Consider the following 18,832-nt stretch of genomic DNA (forward strand, 5'->3'; position numbering starts at 1 on the left):
CTTGGGTGGAACTCAGGTATTTCATAACCTTCCGCCATCATAATCACAGTGTTCTTGAGTAAAATCACCATCCAATTCGCATCTTCGAGGGTTATCTTCTCGTCCGCTGATTTCGGGAACCGAGCAACGAGCTGAAAATTTGGTCGCTGAGCGGAATTTACCCCAATTTCACTCAATAGCGGCATGGAGCAGCCCCGTCTGCCGGGCTTTGAATCTCTGATGAGTGAGCTCTGCGAGAGACGGCACCACATCCATTGTATACTCACATTGTGATAAGCAAGCAAATTCGAAAGTGGTGTAGGCCTTCGCTTCATCTCCAACAGGGTCCTCGTTATCATCCCCTCCACTTCGTCTTTCAGGAGCTTTATATTCTCCCCTTGCTCTTTGATAATCTCGCCCTGAGCTATTGCCATTGAGATACTCTTTTTTCACTGGCATCGGCTAAGGAGGCTTGCTCCTTGCTTCTCCTTTGCCCAGTATCAGTTACCGTATCTGGCTTAGGAAGTAATCAATTGTCCCCGACTCTTCCGCTTTTCTTTTCTTGGGGCTTGACAGAGTTTGTCGGGCAGGTCCGCGGGCCACAATTGACTATTCATCAGCTATCATCGTACCAGTCGACAGAATACCCATCCATCACGTACGAGATAAGCTAGAGGGATTGCGCCTTTGTAGCGCTATTGCGTGCCATTTGCGGGCATTCCAAGCCAGTCAAATGCTTCCTCAAATATAATGATTGGATTGGCCGCACCTCCGACGGCGCTTTCTGCGAGAGAAAGACACGCATCTTTGCTGGCAATACACAACAGCTAGGCATCCAGGACCCTGCTCATTAAGGATCGGTCGCTTCGATTCAGCTCGCGAACAAGTCCCAGCTGTCCAATGTGCGCAAGATAACACCCTATCTATTCTGAGCTCTTCGACTCATGCTCGGCTTGTCACCAGACGACTTCAGGTTGCAGCGAGCCATTTTCTCGTGATATTGGCGGTGACATCAGGACCCAATCTGTATTAGAAATGGGTTGGTACTCAAGATCCAGAAAGAAACTTCAGGTTGGTTGAGTGGGGGCTCGGAAACCATAACCTGCGGAGGTTGAGCATAGCATAGAGACGCACCGCACTTCAATTGAAGACTTCTCGGAGTTCGTGGCATGCTAGCATACTCCAGCATCATCCCAGGTCCAGAATTGTAAAATCTGATGTCACCCGACCAGAATGCCAGGAACGTCATAGACAGCAAATGCTTGTGCCTTGAGGCCCTAGAACATCCGAGAGACAGAATATCTGTGGCCCCGGGTACCATGACGACCGTTACAGCTAGAAGATGTGCATAGCGATAGAAGAGAGAGAAGATAAGCCCTCAAGTCTAGGATCTCATCCCCAGTATTGCACCCCGAGTTCATACTCCGTAGGTCTAAACCGTAGTGCCTGTCGAGATTTATAAAGTGTCATCGAAACGTCGCAATTCGTGCGACATGTTCCTCCAATGCGATTGGTCATGAGTACATGCTCAGTCGTCTAAGCCTGGCGGGCAATTTGAAGTGCGGGAAATGGATCACCGCTCAAGGCGATGCTCCCCTGCCCTGATGCTCAGGACAGCTAGATCTCTTTTGAATGATCTCCAATCCACGTTCCGAGGCTCGAGGATGACTCCCGGCCCTTAAATGGGTCCTCTGTACGGGTCCATACCCGCGTCTGACATCTTGATTGAAGTGGCACATTTTGGAGCAAAGCGATTCATGCATGTAGTCAGAGACATGCACAGCTCGAGGCTTTGAGATTTGAGCCTCGCTAGGATGACGGCATACTTTCCTGGACAACGCCTTCCTGACAGACTTATTTCGAGCGGTCTCGGGTGCGGTGCAGTACGAACCATCGAGGTCCCTATTGAATCGAGAATGGGTGTCCTCAGCATGTCCAGACATTCAGGTAGTTTGCGAGAAGAAGCACCGTGTAGGCTTTTAATATGACATGTTGGAGCAAGCTATGGGTTAGCTGAGGGTATAGCAGGAACAAACATAGCTGCCTACTTTACTGGTAAGATGTAACCCAGCGGATGGCAAAGTTTCACCTCCTCGGGTTCCTTGTATGGGTTCTGGCTCGAACCTCGACGGATCATAACAGACGGCAAGAAGAAGTTTCTCTTCTTCGGAAGGGGTCTGCTCTGACAAGATGAGAGAGAACTAGCTTCCCAGGCGGCTTTTTCAGCACACGATTAGCCCAATTTCCAAGACCAAACGGTATCCACCACGGTCCAACGCCTTTCACTTTCTGTCATGGTCTGGGAATTTTCGTATCTCCAATTGGACACCTCCGTATGAATCCGGCCAATCCAGCTTTGTGGAGACCAAACTATCTCATGATGTAGGCCTCACGTCGGAGGAAGTCATTTCAAAAACTCTGATCGAAGGTCTGATTTTCGATCTGCCATGGCGCCGAGGGTGGTAGAAAGAAAAGCTTCGCTCAGAACCCAGAAAATCCGCATCCATGGTGCTCGAATCACAAATGGTTGCTTAGCAGTCATGAGAGTGCCTGAGAATGTTATATGATATTCTATCACCCGAGCGTCAAATCAGCGCCGTAATCATGCCATACAGCGAGAGTAAAATACTATTCATGATGTTTGCGGACACGAGGAGGTTGCCAAAACAAGGCCTCAAGTTGTTGCTCGGTAAGGGCCATGTCCTTTGCTTCAGGATGGTTAAGCATTGTCATTCTTCTTTTTGATCCAGCGAGTCTCCACATCTTCCCAAGGTTCAAGATATTCGAAAATGCTGTCGTTGTCGGAGTCCCCTCTACATACCTCATATTGTGGACTTCTCAGAGCAATCCCAGTCTCCAAAGAACCTCACGGCTGTGTCAAGAGAGATACCTTCGTACTGGGCGTCTCCAAAGCGAGGTTTGCTAGAGTTGCAGAACCGTTCTTGAATATCAGCAGGTCAATCCTCCACCGACGGAGATGCGTTGATGGCGATACCCTCGAATAGCGTTGTAGAAATCCGCACGTGAAAGCTTATGCACCGATTGCCAATCTGAAAGTCATCTGCAAAACCGAGAGAATATCCAGAAGGTACCGCGCACGGACAGATTCCCATGCGGTCGGACAGCCATACTGCAAGGTAAGATGAATCGAAGCCCGATCAATACTGTCCAGCTATTGCTGCGTTGCACACTCCATCAGAGCATGTCTATAAGGAACTTGCATCCGGACAGGAGATGCCATCAAAGGCAAATCCTCCAAAGGCCCAGGTGCACGGGAATACCCTGACGGACTGCTCTAAAGTATCTCTAGACACACCACCGTCCCAACACAGCAGTCAGTGGTAGGTAGAATTTTCGTTTTGTTGCCCTAGTAGAGCATTGCCCAAGCTGCGTATCAAGACCCAGGATAGAAGGTCTAACAATGCCCAATTATTGAGGCACCGTACTCCAATTTGATGGTTTGCTTCGGGATGATTGTATCAAATGACGTGGTGCGACATGTATTTGGAACTCAGATACCTATAACCCAGGTTAGTCACTCTTTCATGCATATTCAAGATTTAAACGTACCAGAAGCAGATGACTGCTTTTCCCGACCATAACGGTGGAGGCGATCGCCGTCTGACATGTGACCAAAGCTTTCGAGCGGGTTTACCAGCAGCTTGCCGGTGACTCTGGCAGCAATTGGAGCTGACCCGGGATCGGGATCTTTCCCCGAAGTGATGCCTACTCCCGCATGCACCCAAAAGGCCGAGGGATTGCCTCGCTTAACTTCTCGGCAGTCTTGGGGCCTCAATCACAACAAGGTGCTTCCATACATCGTCCCCGTCACCGAGATCAAAAAGCAAGAAACCAACCAACATGATCAATACGCTGGTGTATCGATAATAGCTCGGCAAAGTTCCTTCTGAAGGATATGTGCTTCCGATATGTGCTGAATAACAATCCCACCTCACGCTGGGGGCTCAGAAAAGCAATGCCCTAGCCTACAGCCAGAAGAGCCAAGTGTGTTTGGCAATCGATGCGAAAAATCCCAGCCATCACCAAGATTCCCGATCATGGAGGCAAAGATACAATCACAGCAGCAAGCTCAGCATACCCAGGTACCACAAGGCGAGCAGAATCAGACGCTGGGATAAGTAACCCCCATACACAGCCAGCGCCGGAAGGTTGTGAATGCTGTCAAGAATCGCATTTCTCCGTCAAGGAGGAATCTCGAGCAGCAGCTGAACGCGTACGGCTCCCAAAACACCTGGTAAGTACCCGATCTCTACTGCTCTGCTTGGAGATTCCTGCGAAGCTGCCTAGAAATCAGCCCTTGCTCCCTTGCCAGCGTAGGAAGACTCACCTTGGGGATGGGGACCGGGAATCCTGCGATCCATGCATCTCCGTCACTGGTCGGGGCGTATAACAGTACCCGAAATCCGTACCTCCACGTCCAGTCTCGGTCTTCCAAGCATCCTATCCATTATTGGTCGATCCCATTCGATATACATACTTGTAATGGGCATAGTAAGAGTCGAATACATCTACCGCTGCATCAGCACGCCACCCAAGCTTCCGAGAATAGGACACGCACCTGATTCTGGCATTCCGCTCAATAGCCAAGACGCAGCTATTCCTGGTTGAGCTTATCGCAGACTGCCAGCTTGAGCGCTCGTGGCCCAACCAGAACCAGACGGGATGCAAGTCCCACAGTGGGAGGGGGTAGAATGGCTCCGCAGGACGAAGGGCTCGTCTTTTCGGATAGGGCAAGTCTGGATCGATGGTGGAAAGCCTCGATTGTCTGGTGACATGCAGCGGGGTATGTAGAATCACCTATGGTACTTTTCGGGGGCAGATGGACTGAAGAAAGGGACATGACAATACAGTCCCACAGGTCTCTTCAAGATGGAAGGGAATAATCGAAAGGATGCAGATGCACTATTCTTGCATTGTGCCTGGCTTCCAACGCAGTATCTGAGAGTGAGCTTTGAATGTAGGAGACGGGTCTAGATCATGGGAGTGGCAAGACAGGCCGGATGGTTGAGCGTCATTGGTTGAGGCAGGGTTGTGTAGGGCAAGTTAAATTATCCAGATGATGAGAATGGTCTGTGGATGTAGGTATAGGATATTGAAGAGTAGAGTACTGGATACAGAAGACTTGATGTAGAACCAGGATGTAGAAGGAGGTAGGACATGAAGTCAGAAGCAGTTGAAGACAGGAGGGGAAGACAGCTGAGAAGATAGAAGTGGAAAAGAAACCGAGAAGGAGGGAGACTTTATGATAGACCAAGCTGGCTGGCCAGATGGTAGTTAATACCCATCAAGCCGTCGACGTGAATGATTCAATTGTATTGACTATTCACAGACTGGGGTATTCATCTTCTGTGAGAGCTGTTGAGGCATATTCAATGCGCAGGAAATACAATATTGAATGGATTCCATGGAAGGGTCTGTCCATCTTTGCGACAAGTCATAATACTAGTTTTCTTCACTGTGTACAATGTGCCTCATTCACCCTTGGACTGAGCAATGTCTATCCTTCCTAGCCATTAGTTGCTCACATAGAGGGGATCGTCAGGAGGGACGAACCTAATCATATGGATCATATGGTTGTGCATGACAGGATCTAGATCGCCGGAACTAGACCCGAAAACCCGCACAACATTCGCCACCGCAATTCCATGACTCGATGCCGGCTGCAAAATTGCATAATAATTAGACTCTCACCCTACATTATGTGTATAGAAAGAAATGATAGCTGAATGATAGACTAATATTCATGAGTTCAATTAATATATGACACACACGAAAACAAAATGCCAACGCTGTATATCATGACTCATGTAAACCCCGAAATGCTCCCTAATGCTTGCTATACCCAGACAAATAATTCTCAAACCAAGCAAATTCCACACCCGTCAAAAATTCAAACTCCTTCAATGATAATCCTCCCCTCTAATCGCGGAGAAATACCCGGCGTCCAGCTCGGGGTGAACCCTCCCAGCTCTTCTGAATCGTTGATCGGAGACGGCTGCAGCCCGGCCTTGCGCATCCAGAGCCGAGTCACCTTGCGGGCAAGCCGCAGACGATGTTCCTCCTCCGTAGCCGACTTCGCCGGGTGAGTGACATAATTGGTGATCGGCTGTGGCGACGTCAACACCTCAGGGTCGGTGTCGGAGTCCGAATCCAGCGACGCCTGGTCAGATCTCTCTGACTCAGAGGAGTCGCTGGGGGGAAAGCGTCCGTAGTAGTATTTCTGCTTCGTGCGGTTCAAGGTAGGTCGCTGGACGTGGTACGGCACTTTCTCCGATGAGGGTGATACCTGGGTCGAGGGAGCTTTCAGCCATTCGTCTCTGTGCAGGCTCTTGTGCACTGTGCCCCAGTGGCGCGTCAAGCTCTGGCTCCATCGTTGCCACTTCCCTAGGACTTTCAGACTAAGGAAGTACTGACGGAGCAGGGTGCTGATGAGGATGCCACTTTCCTCGTCAACAACCTCTTCCACTTCGCCACCCTCTGACTGCACGAGCAGTGACGCAAATCCGTCTTTGCCACGACCCATATAGCCACGGGTGGCAAGCAGGTAGCTTTGGCCAAAGTCAATGGGCTGCCCACCGATCTTGGCCCAATTAATCCGCGAGCCGGGCGGCGAAGATGGGTTGTAGCTGAATGAGATGTTCGACACCTGCGGGAACCGCCCCTCCAACGCGGGAAGCTGACTGACCCCATTCTCCAAGGCATCGAAGAGCGCTTGGCCTTTGATGCGGAGGAGAACGACAGGGTCTTCGAACGGAAAACAGTTAAGAATATCCTTCACCTTCAACACCCCGGGCTGGTAGATCTGATCGCCCCGAATAGTCCCACCAGCCATCATCGCGCAGTCGGCGCCATAGTAGAACCGCATGAGATCGCAGGCGAAATTACCCAGATTCGACTCTCGTTGACGCACGGTGGAAAATCGACCGTCCAGCGGCCGCGTAGTGTATCCGATAGGCTTCTCCAACTTGGCCTTCAAGCTCGACGTCAACCGGCCGACCATGGCCCGAGCGGACGGATCCTCAGGGATTGATCGAACCAAGTCTCTGCGCACGATATCAAAATCCCATCCCGCGCCGTTTGCCTTCCGCCAAGCTTCCAAATAGCTTAACTGCTTGAAATCGGTACCCGACCGGAGAATATGCACCCCGTTGACCACAGCATGTGCATAGAAGTGGTCGTGACCGCCCAAGATAATATCCACCAGCCCCGGTGTCAGATTCTCAGCCAACTTATAATCGTTCGGTTCGCGTTGATGGGTGACAGCGACGACGATATCCGCACCTTGCTCGCGCAGCCGGGGCGCAAGCTCCAGCGCCGTCTTCGACGCCGACTTGTAAATCAGATCCGGTGGTAGGGCATTAATCGTTCCCAACCTAACTCAGCGAACATGCAGCAACAAGGTCAGCAAATATGACCTCTCAAGGAGCGGTGTATGCACATGTGTCAGCGCGGATGCAAACGTACCATTCCCTCTCCCCAAGCCCAATCACCCCGACCTTAATCCCATTCGATGCGGTCAGCATCACGGTCTTCTCACAGTCAGCGATAGGGACATCCTCCCCCAGCGCCGGATCGATAACATTGGCCAACAACCAGGGAAACTGGCATTGTGTGCGTAGATGGCGGAATTGCGTGACTCCGAAATCGAGATCGTGGTTCTAAACCCGACAGGTGAGTTGGTCAGCTTATCTCGTATTTCGCACCGAATGGCCTGACTGGGCTCTCGTATTCCACCACTATCCAAGCTTGCCCAGCCCACCTTGAAAACAACAACCAGGAAAGTGAACATACCCCAACACAAGCAACATCCGTCCCAATCTTATTCAGAAATGGCACCATATGCTTGCCCTTCGTGACCGAACTCTCCAGACTCGGGTTGTAGGCATCGCCGGAGAAGAAGGTAAGCACGCCGGGCTGGCCGGCAAAGGCGGGATCGGAGCGATAGTAGTTAGCGACAGACTGGAAGCGCGGGACGCCGCCTACGGGCTCGGCGGAACCTGGTCTATGGGAATCGGCTGAGCGTTAGCGAGATATTTTCTGTGGTAGGGATGTCCACCACAAAGTGCAATGCGAACTTACTCTACGTGGTAGACATCGTTGTAGTGAATCATTCGGAGATCCGGCGGGCCTGTTCGGCCACTAGTATGGATGACGGAGAACCCGTCATTTGCGACAGCTGACATGCCTTGATTTGTGTGTATGTGTATGTACAAACAGAGGTAGAGACAGACAAGAGAGGAGATTTCACAAGTCCAAACACTGAACGAAGAGTAAGAGAGAGAGAGAGAGAAAGAGAGAAAGAGTAGAAGATAAAGGGGAGACTGTGTACAAGTACTCGGTACAAGGACAAGGAATGGGGGGGGAAAGGGACCCAGTGACGCAGTTACGCTGGGTCTGGCACCGCGCCAGGCATCAAGGCAGCCATGCAGGCACCCGGAAAATGCGGAGGTCGCCGGCCAATCACTCCACCACGATTGGGCACACGGGATCGACGCCGCGGTGGCGGAAAGACAGAAACACAGCGGAGTCATTCTCAGGGCTCGCTGAATGCTGAATCCCTGGATCCGAGGATCCGATTGTCCTCATAACCTTGCAATTGAGTCATCGCATTTACAAGATCTGGCGCAGAGTTGACAGCGTCTACAGCGTCCAAACAGAGTCGTAGTATCCGCCACATTCTGCTACCACCCACTCCATGTGATGATGTCCTGGTTCGGTCGGTAAACACCGCCCCACATTCCCTCCCATCCCTGAAGTGATCACATGCCCGCCCGCCCGCCTTTGCTTATCAGCCCGTCAATAGCCCGATAACTTATCGCCTATCGATCATCCACACTAGTGCTTCTAAAGATAGCCGATACGCAAGGGCGTCTGGTCTGAATAATGAGTGAGCTCCCTTCTACAACGAGTTCTGACGGAGTTCCGGAGTATCTGTTCTCAACAACAGCAGAGTCATCGGCTAGAATGAGCCCTGTCAGATCCTACGTCGCGTTGCAGCTCAATAAGAACTCTAAATGGGAACCACCCCGCTTCAGCTGGATGCAATAGACTGCATGCGCTGACGTGTATTCCGCCGATTGCAATGACACGCTACATGGCATAAATAATCATTGTTGCCCAAGTACAGTACAATTCTAGCAACCTGTTCGCCGCAGAAGAACCTTGCAAGAAGCAAAAAGAATGCCACGGAACTGAAAGGAAAGAACAGGTGGCAAAATGAAATACAGCATTATGGAGCAAGCGAAGTGCACCTCGTCTTCCATACTGATCACAAGGCAATCTGCACACTTTTGCTTGTCCCGGGTCACATAGAAGGGGTATATGGTCATAACATGGTAGGGTGGGAGGAGACAGACACATCCGAATCTGGATCTGCCCACAGTCATCGGCTTATTTCATCAATCATTTCCATATCTTGAGGCTGTGTCGGGCTCAAGCCCAGGAAGCCGTGGATGCAGCCGTGTCTGGGTAGAGATTCTCTATCCACCGGTACAAGTCCGTGCCGTCGTCAAGGGTCACATTCTCGCCGTTGAGCCAGTTAGTTGCCAGGACATCGGCGGGCATGGTGGCAGGCATCGGGGATGCGTTGACCGTCAGGACCCGATCTAGAATGTTGGAGATGACCTTTCGTGCACGCTGGCAGACATCGTACATGCCATCATGCGGGCGGACGACGTATTGGAGATGAGAGGCGAAGACAGTGAGTTTCTGGATAACCTCCGATCGGCGAAACGGGGTGGCTTGGACCTGAGATTGGGCTTCGGATTGACGGAGGAGCTCGATAGCTAAGACCCCGGCTGCAGGAAGACCAAAGGACGATGCCTGTAAGCTGTCAGTACAGATTCGTAGCACTAAAGAAATTGGCAATACGCACATTCCATCCGACATTATAGGTGCCAGCCCTAGACCCAATTTCCTTCCCAATGAGCTCGAGAATGGTGCTCAGTATGTTTTGTGACACACTGATCAAGCCCTCCCCACCGCTTTGGGTCCGCTTCACCAAAACCCGGTAAAGGAGGAAGTCATTGTAGAGGAAGTTCAAGTACAGAGGCAAAAGAATACTGCTCGAACCGTTCGGGTCGGGAGAGCCAGGCCGCCAGCGAAGGAAGCCGGGCAGCTCGTTCCAAGTTTTGTGAGATTGCTGAGACACCTCCCTAAGCATGCGACGTAAGCGTTATGTCTTCAGTAGAGAGCGTGACAATGCACTTACTGAACCTTGCGAGACAAATCGTCAATACGGCGACTGAGCGACAATTCCAGAATCTGCTCCCTCGTCGAGCCAATGAGCAGCGCAATCCGAAGCCACGCGGACTTCCCCACGACTCCCTGGGTATTCCATCCCGTCTTGTCCAGCTTGCTGATGGCCGCCTCGCGGATCTTCGGCTCGGCCAGAATCTCATCATAGCTCAGGTCGAGCGGGAACTGGACGTCATAGTAGCGCCAGCTGATTTGGGGGGGTCTGCCCAAGGAGGTGGCCAGCTGTTTGTCGATGCTGTATGCGCCCGCGACCAGACGTTTGCGAAGCTCGACCACGAAGAAGGGGGTCCTCGTGTCCTTCTCTGATTGATTGGAACCGAGAGTGAAAGCCACTGTCGCAAGCTCGGCCAGCTTCCTCCACGCTCGAGGATCTGTCAGTTGTTAGCCTACGTCCCGATTCCCCGCACCAAGAGAAACTCATCAAACATACCATTTTCACCGTAAACCAAGGTCAAGAGATGAAGATGCTGGAACAACAACCAGCCCAGCGAATCATCCACCGCGCCAAAGGTATCACAGAACTGCAGACAGGCATCACTCGCCGAGACTGCCTGGGCCGCCAGCAACTTCTGATCACGGGGCAAATTGCGTTCGCGCTCGCGGATGGACCGCCAATCGCGCTCCAGCATGGCGCCCTGCCCGACGATCGAGTACACCAGCCCAATACCCTCCCACCGGGAGGAGATCCGCCGGATATAGTCCTCCGGGGTCGTGGCCGCATGCACCGTCAGGGGCTTGGCGCTGTCGTCGAAGATCTTCTGCGCCCACCGCAGCATCGTCGAATGACGATCCTTGACGTAGCTGGGGTCGGAAGTCAAGGCCTCCAGGATATCCTCGAGGGCCTCGAACATCCCCGTGATGAGCCGGTGGCCCAGAATGCACCCCTCGGGCCACACATCCAGCGAGGTCTCCGCCAAACGCTCATACAGGGGCAGGTTCTCGAACAGCAAGGTGAGCAATCGAGCGCCCATCTGGACCTGCCTCGGATCCGGCGTGGTGGCAGGCTCGGCCCGGCCCGCGGAGGAAGCATCGAGGTACATGGACCCCCGAAACTGGTCCTCCATCTCACTGAACATGGCCGAGCTGTTGTTGTTGTTGTTGGCGGTAGTGGCGGTGGTGGGAAGACCCATGGCGGCTAGTTTCTCGTCCCCGTTGGGGGTTGACCGGCCACCCTGGGTGAAGGAGTCCGGGCGGCCCTGCGAGCGCGGAGACGCGGTCGGCGACGGAGCATTGTCCGAGTACCAGGTGCGCGTGGCGGGAGGGGCGGGATACACACAGTTCTCGGCCTTGCCTCGACGGATGCAATTCTGGCAGGCGGGGATTACATTGTCGCAGCGCATTTTGGACTTGCGGCACGGTTCGCATGGCGGTGGTGGCTGGCCATTGCGGCGCGGAGCAGCAGACATGCTTGAAGGTCGCCGCACTCACTGCAGGAGATGTAGGAAGAGGAATAGAGGAGCAGTAACAAACAATGCCAGTAATAGTGATGGATGGAGGGAGGGAGGGATGAAGGAGGGAGAATCAATTGTATTGAGAATGGAAGGCTGGAGCATAAGTTACAAGTAAGTAGTGACAAGAGATCGAGGCCCGCCTTGGTGGGCGGCGTATTTAAATTCATCCTCTTAGCTTGCTTCTTGCTTGCCCGCGGCGGACAAAAATAGTAAAATCCAGTGGCTGGAGGAATTGAGGACAGGGAAACTGCCCTGAACTGCAGCCTGTCTCCGCACTTACGTACCTGGTCGACACCTCAGGCAGCCCCACTCACAGTCAATCAGATTGAGTCCACTTCTGGCCCTTGCACGAGCTTAGGTATGGTCAGAGCTTCCTCAATTGAAGCTGTATTAGATTATCTTGACAGTTGACAGCCAGAGCGATAGCCGATTACAATAATTGACAGGTAACTTACCGCACGTTCCCAGCATCCCAAGACCGATAAGCTGAGCTGCCTGATAACTACCCGATAACTAAGACACAAACAAGGCAACAACAACCCATCCGGCAATGTTTCAAGCAAACAGGGATCTGTAATGTTTCAGATGCATCCTTCGACAGGTAAACTAGCCTTTTGCACTCTCGCCTGTTCGCCCCCTCATCTCAAAATGACTTGAATCGATGAATCGACAAGAACTCAGTCGTCGGGACGCAGACGCATCACAACACAAGAGGATATACCGACATGTGTACTTAATGAGCGGGGGCAAAACACCTATCCTCAACTCCAGGATCAAAAGCCCCCCGTCCCTAACCAGACCTAATCATTGAATCATTGCAAGCGAGTGGCCCTTCTGGAACCCCTAGCAGCAATCCCAGACACGGTGTTCTCGCCACAAATTCGCCGCTGCCGAAATTGCCAACCTCACTGGGCGGGTTCGACATTTCGAGATGCAAGGGACGATCAAGCAGCAAGCGATCTTCCGTGAGCCTGTAGCCGCAGGGTCAGGATAGCAAGACACCGAGCTTGAAAGGAGTAAGTCTATCCGAAAATGTCTTATACGATGGCAGGAAGCCCGACTCTATGTCTCCCCTCCCAAGGTGGCAATGGCAACCCAAATATCCAGATGCTGTTGAACTCTGTTTCGCTCAACTTGGGCAAGAGTTCAGAAATGCAATAGAATCAAGCAGTCTGCATCAAAGCAGTGACGTCAAAGAACAAGAATGCTGTGATGCATGATCACGGATCTGGAGGATGACATTTCGGACCTAAAGGATCGCTCTCGCGCAGACCTGCTTTTTGCAGTATAGCGAAACAAGCCATTAACTCTCCTGATAGGATGTACTGGAGCCACTTAACATGCAAAAGATCAAGAGAGATAACCGTAGACCCAAGCAACGGACAATCGCTCGCTCGGAAACTTCGCAGAAAAGTACCTAGGAGGAAATCAATCACCGCTGCCCACGCAGCACATTGAGTACATTGCGAGTTCTGCAGACACCCCGATCGAGCTGGCACACATACCGCGGATCCCTCCCATATTCCTCTCTCTATGCATCGAATGACAGCATACAGCATACACCATACAAGGAAGACGCCAGAAACCAATCAAGTATCACACCTCCGCGTTGGATCCGGGTATATGAAGTCGCGAAAGGGAAGCACACACTACCACAAGGCCAGAAGGTTTACACCATCTTGACCCTGTACCTCTACCCGTATACTTTCGAAAGTCATCCCACAACGAACCATCACCATGAAAACGTACGCCATCCTAAACCCACCCCCTCCAATCCGAACTAACAACCATAGCACCCAAAACCCAACAGAAGAATACCTCGCCCTCACCCAAACACCAGGCCAGCTCGACCGCGCCGAGCTCGAAACCATCTACGACCGACTCAACCCGGTATCTCCAGAGTTCTTGGATGGAGAGTGGAGCATCAACCTACTCGACACGGGACATCCGGCCCAGGCCATCGCGGCGGACGGGCTGCCGCTTATCCGGACACTGTTTTCTTTAGAGGAGACAGAAACGGTGAGACATCCCTACTCAATGAAACCGAGGCCAAATCTGATGCCCCGCAAAGAAAAAGGTCCGGCAAATCAAGTTCCACGGTATCGGCGCCTGCGCGGTCATCCCCGACGGCGAGGACAAGGTAGATCGGTTTCGATATGTGAATGAGTGTACCGTGGCGGCGACCAATGAGTATAAGCCTTATTATCGGGATTCGGGGGTTTTGCACTTCTATCTGGCGCGGGTGGGGGAGTGATGGGGGAGATGGCTGGCATGATTACAGATTTGTTGATTTGGAAATTGGGGGTATGTCGATTAAGCGAGTTTTATACTCTGTTTTCCGAACTTAGGTTAGACGAATTGTAGTAGATGAGTTTACTCAACCCTAGTCCTAGTGCAAGTTTCTCCCTCGTCATAATCGCACCGCTCGGGGATGGCTTTGATCAGCGCGACATGGCGCGGACCGAGGCCGACCTCCATCCCCAGCTCCAGCGCCAGTTGTCGGACGTTGAGGCGACCGGGCATGTTTGTGGGGATACACATGCGCGGGTGGGTGGCCAGCGTATACAGGGCTCTGGGGCACTCGGCCGCCTTTGCGACGGCCACCATCAGCGGGAAGGACTCCTGTGTGGGGCTGTTGACATCACGCCACAGGAGCATGGAGTCGACGTCGTGCATGAAGTCTAGTTCGTACTCGGGGCGGTCCAACAGACCCGCGATCAGTTTTGTCTTACCGTGGGCAATGGCGATGGTCAGCGCGCTTTGCCCGTCGTTGGCGATCGGCCATGTCGTGGATGGGAACCGGAGCAGAGCTTGCGCTAGATTCCACCGGTGGGCTTGCACGGCTTGATGGATGACGGTGCGTCCCCCGCCGTCGCTGATGTCCATCAATCTGGGCGCGGCCTCCAGGATCTCCCGCAGGACCTCGTCGCGGACCTTGTCCTCGGGCAGGGCCGGGTGATGGAGGATAGCGCTCAGCGGGCTCAGACTTACACCCTGGCTCTCCCAGCGCAGACTGAGGAGATCCACACCATTCCGGACCGCCTCGCAAATGAGGTCGACGCGTCGAGTCCACAGAATGATATCCCAGGGCCCCTTCTGGGTGAAGGTCGCCCCGCGCATGATCAGTGTTTCCACCATTGCCACGGCGGCCTTGATCCTCGCTGGGTCTCCTCCTGCTGAGTCAGTTCGATGGAAGGGGGATCTGATATAGTCCAAGGGCTTCAAGTCAGCATTTTCGCCTCCGTAAGTAGGGTCCGCGCAATGCTTCAGAAGAACATTCACCACGTCCTTTCTTCCCCGAAGAACGGCAAGTGACAGGATTGACAATCCACTTACAGTCACCGCATTGGCCAGCTTGGCAGCATAGTCGTCTACTTGATTCTCACTCACCGCGTCGCGCTCAATTGCCCAGGCAGCATTCTCCACGGGGTGCAGATTGAAGACCATGAGCCTGGCGTTCTCATCAGCGGCAGCCGCTGCGTAATTGTCATATACCTCCTGCGGAGTCAGGAGCTGATCCTGACAAGCAGGACAGCGCTCGTGGCTCACAGCGCTGTAGACACCGCGATGAGACTCAGAGAAGACGATCAGGTCGTTCTTCTCCAGGAAGTTTGTTACCACTTCCCAGAGGTCAGTCTGGAGAGAAAGTCTTTGTCCTGGACCACTCGTCCCTTGCGAGACACCCTCTGCAAAACCTGAGTGAGTACTGAGACCACATAACGAACCCGACATCTTGGGCATAAGAAATACACTAATTAGCAGAGCAAGGTCAGTTTCTCTATAGTGACGAGCAGGATGACCAAGTAGATTGGTGTCATGATGTCTTCTTATATTCTTTCCATCTGCGAAACCTGATCTCATAGTAAAAGGTTATGAACGCAGCACATTCCGTCGCCCTTTGTCCTGCGCTTGTTGAAGCAATCATCACCAAGCTTCATTCAACACAATGCAATGAAAGAGCAATCAAACAAAGGCCTTGTCCTTCTTTGTTGGTGAAGCCATTCATACTTGTGAAGAAACATGGAAAGGAACCCGCAGCGGAAGCTAAGCCCAAACCAGCCCTGTCAAACTCCACCCGCAGCCCCCCAAAAAAATCTTTTTCATCACATCAATCAATCAATCCTCCGGAAATCGGCTGTGCCACCAGAAGCCGCGCACGGGAAATCTTCTCAGCGGGGGTCCTGTTCATTGATGAGTAGACCACAAAATTCTAGACTAGTACCAAGAGAAATTGATCGCGGGTTGGCCGAGATTTTTCCGCAGCACCAGATAAGATGATTACTCATGTCTCCGAGCGATGTGCGGGGCGGGAAAGGATGGAAGGATGGAAAACTCTCCGGCGTCTTACCAATCTTCTTCGCTAGCCTGGATGCAGTTAAGGCTGGGTGAGGTGCAGAAGGAGGGAATCTAATTTGTTCTTGGCTTGGATGGGAACCCCGCGATCATCGTTGTCTTTTGCTTGATGGTGGGTGTACTACGTGTCAATCCTCCTGTCGATTGCGCTGGTTGAGAGCAGGGATGGATGGCTGGAGCCTAGGCGGTGCAACCGGGTCTCAGAGCTGAGAAGAGGTTGTGAACACAGACTATGCTACGATTCGAAGATTGCGGCAGGATTCATGGTTGAAGTGGAGAATATGTGTGGTTAGATTGATTGGGTATATTGTGTTGTTTTTCAAAACCATTAGTTAGTACATACATTCCATGTTAGCCGAGATTCTGAGCAAGATGACTTGGCCTAGTAAACCTCATAGATCTCCTCCTCAGTAGTTCGTAAATTCGTGAGTGACGTCCACGGGACAATCCATCCAACGCCAAGAAGCTAATGTGCAGTATCACATGCTAAATCACAGCCTTCGTCGTTCCGTCACGGTCCAACGCCGTTTGGTGCCCGCTTCTCGATCCTTTTGCAGGGGTTCGCTGCCCCACAGACCACGCTGCGACATGGTTCGTTGCGGCAGTTGACTGGTCCAGGTTTGCCCAGTGGCGGCCAGCTTATCCACATCGTGATGGATTTCATTCGTAGACGGTGTAGAAGCTGGCGTGGTCCAATCGCCAAAGTTGGGCACAATGTCATCTGCTGGCTCAGCTGAGGCAGAGACGGACCCCCATAGCCCCGTTGAAGCACTGGGGGTAACAGCTGTCGAGGGCCGTGCTGCCTTCCACGACTGGGACCCCATGCCAGATGTAGAGGAGGGGCCGATGATGAACATTCCCTGCGACATCGACTTTCGCGGGGCAGCACGCTGGCGATAGGTTGGGATGCCTGGTGATGCGAGATTGACGGGCGACGAAACAGCGGGGTTACTAACTCCATTCCGCAAATGCTCGGTAGAGGCTACCTTTTTCAACCGATAACTTTGCAAATTGATCGGCTCGTCGAAAGACTGCTCGGAGCCCAGGGACCCAACCGAAACTGTTGATGCGGTCCCAGTTGACTCGTGCAGGTCAGGGTAGCGCACTGCCAGGGTGAGAGAGGCCGTGCCAATATCGACAAGTGCTGGCTCCCCGGATATTGCCCCAATGAGTGCATTGCAGCCAGCTCCATGCGTAATTACAACCAGAATGGTCTCGGTTTCGTCGTCAGTATCGTCGCTTTGATTGTTGTCGCCGGTTCCGTTCAACATCTGCGAATTGCGCTGACTTTGGCGGGTAGACCCTGTGAAATCATGTTCGTCGTACCAGCTAACCATGCGTTCCATCCCATTGCGGAATCTTGCATGCATTGAGCTCCATTCCTCCCCGTATTCGCCTCCATTCCCCCAATTTTGGTCACCACGCATGCTGTCCCATTGGTAGTCGACATTGACGCAGGCATCACGGGCATGAGTCACATATCCAGCAGGTATTGGATTGGAAGGAGAAATAGCATAGCTTGGAGTCGGAGGCACATATGCGCTGTCTGGAATGGGCGATAGATTGGTGTTGATTTTGTTCAGTAGTCTCTTGCTGCGACAGGCGTCACCAGCGCCCAAAGCGTCACAGCTACCCGCACGAGTTCTGTGCCCTGGCGCCGAATTTGTTATGGATGTAGATTCAGGCTCATTGGGTGCGTTGAGGTCGGGGGCAGGAGACACTGGAGTTGAAACGCTTCCCCAACCACCCGGGAAGAAGCCAACCGATGGTCGGGACGTTATGTCTGCCGCCGGGACAAAATGCTGCTCACGCCTTAACAGCTCAATCTTGGCGGCGGCGATCATTCGGTCGGAGGAGGGAGGGGGCACGATTTGTTCGAAATAGTCAGGACTGAGCCATTCTCCGAGAAAAGCGTCAACACGCAAAAGGCATCGCGTGTTGTCCAGGCTAGACCTGGGGCTCGAGCTCGGAGGAGTGTCCAAAGTCAAGTTCTTTAGGGATCCATGGGCCGCATTGTGAAGCTGTCCTGCAAGCGAGCCATACGGCCGGTGGTAGTCGTCCGGTTCAGGAGAGTTCTGGCAAATTCCTGAGCTGACTGCGATGGCTGTCTGAAGGCAACGAAGGAATGGAGAGGTATGGATGATGACTCGGCGCTTGCGGGGTGGAGTCTTGACGCGATCGAGGAATTGTTTCCGTGCAGCATCGCTCTGTGTCGAGACGTCTATCTTATCGTCTAGGGATTGTAGAAGATCGACAATTCTAGTACCGAGAGCGCGGGACTGTAGCCAGCCGCCGTAGGAGAGGGGAGGGTCGTAAGGAGTGGGAGATGTCAAATGCCAATTCTTGTCGGCAGCGTCCAGGCGAGCGCCATGTCTATCGAGGCAGTGAGCGTAAGAATGCGATCTAATACTTGCAAGCATAAAAAACGTGAAGCCTTACCTAGCAATGATGATGGCGGCGGGGGGTTTCCCCATGGCGGCAGTATAAGGCAGCCGTCGGGAGAAGGAAAACAACAAGTGGTTGTCGAACTGAAAGTTGGACAAGACAAGGAAGGGAGGGTTTAAAGGTGAAAAAGGTGATCACTGTAAAATTGAGCGAATTCGAATTTGGTAAGTCGGTGACTCGCAGGTCACAGCTGGAAAGGGGGCGTGGTTGTCGCCTTGACCCAGGTTGTCTCGTCGCTCCGGCGGGGTAGACAGCAACACCTCCACAGCCACGATCACAGCGCGTTAGAGGGCGATCCGAGATGTTAAGGTCGCTAACAAAGAACT

General features: G+C 52.6%; 6 protein-coding genes across 6 annotated transcripts; 2 read left to right on the forward strand and 4 right to left on the reverse strand.

Annotated features, from left to right (window-relative positions):
* The first annotated feature begins 5,191 nt into the window (after positions 1–5,191).
* Positions 5,192–5,595, forward strand: BO66DRAFT_69971 (uncharacterized protein). Its single transcript, XM_025653509.1, has one exon. The coding sequence runs from the start codon at positions 5,268–5,270 to the stop codon at positions 5,508–5,510; it is 243 nt and encodes an 80-aa protein (XP_025508750.1). The 5' UTR covers positions 5,192–5,267; the 3' UTR covers positions 5,511–5,595.
* A 121-nt stretch (positions 5,596–5,716) lies between these two features.
* Positions 5,717–8,324, reverse strand: BO66DRAFT_387741 (putative 5'-nucleotidase). The gene is made up of 4 exons (XM_025646375.1): positions 8,080–8,324; positions 7,792–8,002; positions 7,465–7,658; positions 5,717–7,373 (listed from the first exon to the last, which is right to left on the reverse strand). Exons 1-4 carry the CDS (start codon positions 8,181–8,183, stop codon positions 5,891–5,893), a joined length of 1,992 nt encoding a protein of 663 aa, XP_025508751.1. The 5' UTR covers positions 8,184–8,324; the 3' UTR covers positions 5,717–5,890.
* A 736-nt stretch (positions 8,325–9,060) lies between these two features.
* Positions 9,061–11,813, reverse strand: BO66DRAFT_387742 (putative C6 transcription factor). Its single transcript, XM_025646376.1, has 4 exons — positions 10,688–11,813; positions 10,211–10,628; positions 9,875–10,154; positions 9,061–9,822 (listed from the first exon to the last, which is right to left on the reverse strand). Exons 1-4 carry the CDS (start codon positions 11,661–11,663, stop codon positions 9,433–9,435), a joined length of 2,064 nt encoding a protein of 687 aa, XP_025508752.1. The 5' UTR covers positions 11,664–11,813; the 3' UTR covers positions 9,061–9,432.
* Positions 11,814–13,445: 1,632 nt separating this feature from the next.
* BO66DRAFT_434037 (uncharacterized protein) lies at positions 13,446–13,962 on the forward strand (the record flags this gene model as incomplete). The annotated part of the gene is made up of 2 exons (XM_025650745.1): positions 13,446–13,727; positions 13,780–13,962. 2 exons carry the CDS (start codon positions 13,446–13,448, stop codon positions 13,960–13,962), a joined length of 465 nt encoding a protein of 154 aa, XP_025508753.1.
* Positions 13,963–14,081: 119 nt separating this feature from the next.
* On the reverse strand, positions 14,082–15,440 carry BO66DRAFT_434038 (uncharacterized protein; the record flags this gene model as incomplete). Its single annotated transcript, XM_025650746.1, has 1 exon — positions 14,082–15,440. The coding sequence occupies one exon, from the start codon at positions 15,438–15,440 to the stop codon at positions 14,082–14,084; it is 1,359 nt and encodes a 452-aa protein (XP_025508754.1).
* A 1,112-nt stretch (positions 15,441–16,552) lies between these two features.
* On the reverse strand, positions 16,553–18,535 carry BO66DRAFT_397518 (uncharacterized protein; the record flags this gene model as incomplete). Its single annotated transcript, XM_025648602.1, has 2 exons — positions 16,553–18,434; positions 18,501–18,535. 2 exons carry the CDS (start codon positions 18,533–18,535, stop codon positions 16,553–16,555), a joined length of 1,917 nt encoding a protein of 638 aa, XP_025508755.1.
* Between the last annotated feature and the right edge of the window lie 297 nt (positions 18,536–18,832).

The sequence above is a fragment of the Aspergillus aculeatinus genome, assembly GCF_003184765.1.
Source record: "Aspergillus aculeatinus CBS 121060 unplaced genomic scaffold BO66scaffold_2, whole genome shotgun sequence".
Lineage (NCBI taxonomy): Eukaryota > Fungi > Ascomycota > Eurotiomycetes > Eurotiales > Aspergillaceae > Aspergillus > Aspergillus aculeatinus.